Below are 4,361 nucleotides of genomic sequence, written 5' to 3'. Positions count from 1 at the left end.
CACTTGACTTGCTTCCTATGACTGAAGGAGCACAGTTATAATTACAAGGACGTCATGGTAACCGACTTCATAGAGGAGTACATGAGGAGCTGCATGATGTCCAGGACCACGGAGCTGCCGCAAAGTTTTTAACCGTGAAAATCCTGAAAAGAAAAACATGGAAACCTCTTCCTGTGAGGCCAAAAACCATCTGACCTTCTGTGTCCACAGATCTCACTGCTCGTGTCATTTCCTGGCAGCGCATGATTGGCTGTCTGTCCTCAGCTGTTGGACGGCGGCTCTGGCTTCAGTCGGATGGCCCAGGAGTTGGCGGACACGATGTCGCCCCTGCGGTGGATGCGGCAGGTGTAAACTCCCTCGTTAAACTCGTTGGCAACGATGCGGAGGTCTCGGTCTTTCATGACGATGTAGCCGGGAATGGAGGTCAGAATCTGCTCGCCGTCTTTGAACCAGCTGAGACAGGAGAGGAGACATGCTGCTGTGACACCTTTGCCTCACTGTTAAATAATTAAGAGTCTGTATCGATCAGCTGACCTGACTTTGGGCAGGGACCGGGGGTTTTTGGTTCCACAGCGAAAACCCACCACCTTCCCCCGGGGAACCACTTTGATCTTGACATTGGCCGGAGGTGGCGTCGGCGTGGCAACCACATCCAGGGGCTCTGCACCAGACAGGAAATGAGTCATACTGGAGAAGGAACTGGAGACAACATTGGTGGGACAGAAAAATCTGCAGCGACTCAGCTACCACAGGTCAGAGGTCAGGGCTCACCATAGCACAGGTCACAGCGCCTAGGACAGTTCTTCTTCATGAAGGTCTTCCTCCGCTCACAGAAGCCGAGCCGAGCCCATGGATCACAGATTCGCTTCTTATCCAGACAACCTGTAACCAGCAAATACTGACTGAGGTATGAGTACTGCAATCACATCTGACAGAGGAGCTGTTCTGGACTGGTCTGCTCTGTGCTGGTCTGCTCCCCTACCGTACAGCCTCTGGATGCCCCAGACATCATCCTGGGCGATGTTCCTCTGTCCAGTGTAGGTGGCATTGGGGTGCATTAGAGCCTGAGGATCTCTGGAGTGCCACAGACCCAGAGCATGACCAATCTCGTGAGCCGCTACCTGAACCAGGTCGTTCAGCCAGACTCCTGGAGAATCAGTCACACAGTCACACAGCTTGTCCTGATTCTGTCTGGGTTTGGATCTCATCATGTCGTACATGTATGTAGATAGACAGATGTAGAGGATCTTGTTCTCATTGTCTTCTCATTGTACTTCAGTTACAGTGGTACCTTGTTTCCAGCTAAACCTGGACTTGCCAAGGATCCAGAACTCGTGGTTGTCAAAGTGGATTTCTCCTCGTGGAGGCAGGAAGGCGTGGGCCAGCTCACCGTTCAGCCCGTCAAAACATGGGTGGAGAGGAGACCACCAGCAGTCAGTGTGGTTAAAGGTGTAAAAACCTAATAAACAAAGGCATCAAAAGAGCAGCAACATTCATTTAATCTAACAGGGATCAGGTCTACAGACACCAGGTCCAAGCAGGGCTTTAACAGGGATCTACACAAGCTAGAAGCCACAGTATTAAACAGCGGACTGAGTCTGGGGTACCAATGGTGATGTCTGCAGTGGCGTTGCTGTCGGTGACCTCAGTGAAGGTCAGTGGAGACACGTCGCTCCACTTGGTGAAGGCGATGCTGATGGCCTTCTTAGTGTCCTCCATGTTCAGCGTGTTGGGAAACTTTGTGATCCTGGCGAGGAAATGGGAAGTTAAACAGACTCCGACTGGCCTGCCGCTGCGCTGAGTATGGGCAGGCGGATCGTCGCCCTGACAGCCTGCCAGACAATATTCAGGGCAGCAGATCAGGCCAGCGAAGGCTAAATCTCCAGCCACACACACACTCTCACTCACTCACTCACTCTCACACACTCACTCACACTCACTCACTTGCTCACTCACCCACTCACACTCACTCACTCACTGACACTCACTCACTCACTCACACTCACTCACTCTCACTCACTCACTCACACACTCACTCACACTCACACACACTCACTCACTCACACTCACTCACTCACTCACTCACTGACACACACACTCACTCACTCACACACTCACTCACTCACTCACTCACACACTCACTCTCACTCACTCTCACTCACTCACTCACACACTCACTCACACTCACTCACTCTCACACACACACTCACTCACTCTCACTCACACACTCACTCACTCACTCACTCTCACTCACTCACTCACTCACACGCTCACACACTCTCACTCACTCACTCACTCACACGCTCTCACTCACTCTCACTCACTCACTCTGACTCACTCACTCACTCACTCACTCTCACTCACTCACTCACTCACACACTCACACACTCACACTCTCACTCACTCACTCACTCACTCACTCACTCACACGCTCTCACTCACTCACACGCTCACACACTCACTCACACACTCACTCTCACTCACTCACTCACTCTCACTCATTCACTCACACACTCACTCACTCTCACACACTCACTCTCACTCACTCACTCTCACTCACTCACTCACTCACACGCTCTCACTCACTCTCACTCACTCACTCTCACTCACTCACTCACTCACACACTCACACTCACACACTCACACTCTCACTCACTCTCACTCACTCACTCTCACTCACTCACTCACTCTCACATGCTCACACACTCACACTCTCTCACTCACTCACTCACTCTCACTCACTCTCACTCACTCACTCACTCTCACACGCTCACACTCACTCACTCACTCTCACTCACTCACACAATCACTCTCTCACTCACTCACTCACTCTCACTCATTCACTCACTCACTCACTCACTCTCACTCACTCCCTCCCTCCCTCCCGCCCTCACTCACTCACCTGTACGTGATGTTGTGGTGCATCCACCTGTGGCTCAGTGGGTTGATGGCGTAGCGTTTGTTTCTTCCTCCTCTGTCAGCCTCCGTCATTCCGCTGCTACTGGACGCCTGAGAAATAAACATGTGAGGCCATCAGCCAATCAGCTGCCTCTGAGCTGGTGCTGCAGTTCCTGTAATGTCCAGCAGGGCTGGTCGGAGACGCTGCAGGGTAGCGGCAGATGTGGCTGACTGCATACAGATGTGAAGCCCTGCGTTCTTTTATGTCTCCCTCATCCCCCTCACATAGCTGTCACCCACATGTGAACCCATGAACCTCAAACTGACTGAGCGGCTCTGTAACACATGATTGTTATTAACCCCTCTGTGCTGCAGCGCCCCCTGCTGTGTGGACTCCGACAGTCAAACTTATTGATTGATTTGCTGACTAATAAAGAGTTCTTCAGGTTGAAGGCTCCACACGCTGCTGCCTCCTCTTTAGAAGCTGTCGGAGCAGAGACAGGAGGAAACTTTGGGTCCTGACAGGCTGACCCACCGGGAAGCAGCTGATCAATCAGTCTTATTAATCTGCTAATCAATCAATCAATCAATCGAAATGTCTCATTCAGAGGTCCTTCTGAAAACCCTGCACCAGACTCACATCCTGATGTTTGTGTAAAGAGACACTGACCTGCGGCCCCACGGCGGCTCCGCTCACCTCCATCACCACCACCACCACCAGCAGCAGCAGCTGCACGGGGTCCATAACCACAGCTGATCTACGCGTCCCGGTGCATGACCCGCCTACTAATCAATCGATCTATCGATCAGCCCGTGCGTCATTACAGGACCGCGCAAAGGTTTCCAGGCGTGCGGCTTCACGCGCCGTGGGTTCGGGTTTCTTCTGGATGTTCAGGAAATGATCCACGAGCGCACACAGATCCGAACTGTCCCGACGTGGCTCGAGCCCGAGCCCGGTTCCTCATGCACAGCTTTGCAACAAACTGAGTGAACTTCCCGGACAGTGCGCTCGCTGCAGCAGCGGGGCTGGTCCAGGGGGGCGGGGTCAGGTGTGTGAGCGTGTCCATTTACAGAGTGGAGTTAACTCGTTCACTGCGGCTTTGCTGACAGAGAGCCGCTCAGAGCTCGTCAGGGCCCTGAACGCACCACAGTCCATGCTTTGCAGAAGGTCTCCGTGAGGCTGACCCGCGGGGCCCTGTGAGCCCCTGTGGGCCCCCGGGCCACAGGTAGGCCCCTCTGAGGTGCCTCCCCACAGATGTGCAGCATTTTCTCAGAACATCTGTCCAAACAGCCGCTGCTGCTGCAAAACACAGAGACAGACACACACAGGACACAACAGAGACACACACAGGGCACAACAGAGACACACAGACAGACACACACAGGGCACAACAGAGACACACACAGGACACAACAGAGACACACACAGGACACAACAGAGACACACAGACAGACACACACAG

The 4,361-nt window shown here is 53.1% G+C and overlaps 1 protein-coding gene across 1 annotated transcript; it reads right to left on the bottom strand.

Moving 5' to 3' along the window:
- Positions 1-260: 260 nt before the first annotated feature.
- On the bottom strand, positions 261-3,687 carry mmp23bb (matrix metallopeptidase 23bb). Its single transcript, XM_028420326.1, has 8 exons — positions 3,569-3,687; positions 2,903-3,009; positions 1,608-1,747; positions 1,292-1,459; positions 983-1,147; positions 772-882; positions 535-661; positions 261-453 (listed from the first exon to the last, which is right to left on the bottom strand). Exons 1-8 carry the CDS (start codon positions 3,641-3,643, stop codon positions 261-263), a joined length of 1,086 nt encoding a protein of 361 aa, XP_028276127.1. The 5' UTR covers positions 3,644-3,687.
- Positions 3,688-4,361: the final 674 nt, after the last annotated feature.

Source organism: Parambassis ranga, chromosome 13 (genome assembly GCF_900634625.1).
Source record: "Parambassis ranga chromosome 13, fParRan2.1, whole genome shotgun sequence".
NCBI lineage: Eukaryota > Metazoa > Chordata > Actinopteri > Ambassidae > Parambassis > Parambassis ranga.
The sequence above is the reverse complement of the archived record's forward strand: the minus strand, read 5'-3'. Positions and strand labels throughout refer to the sequence as shown.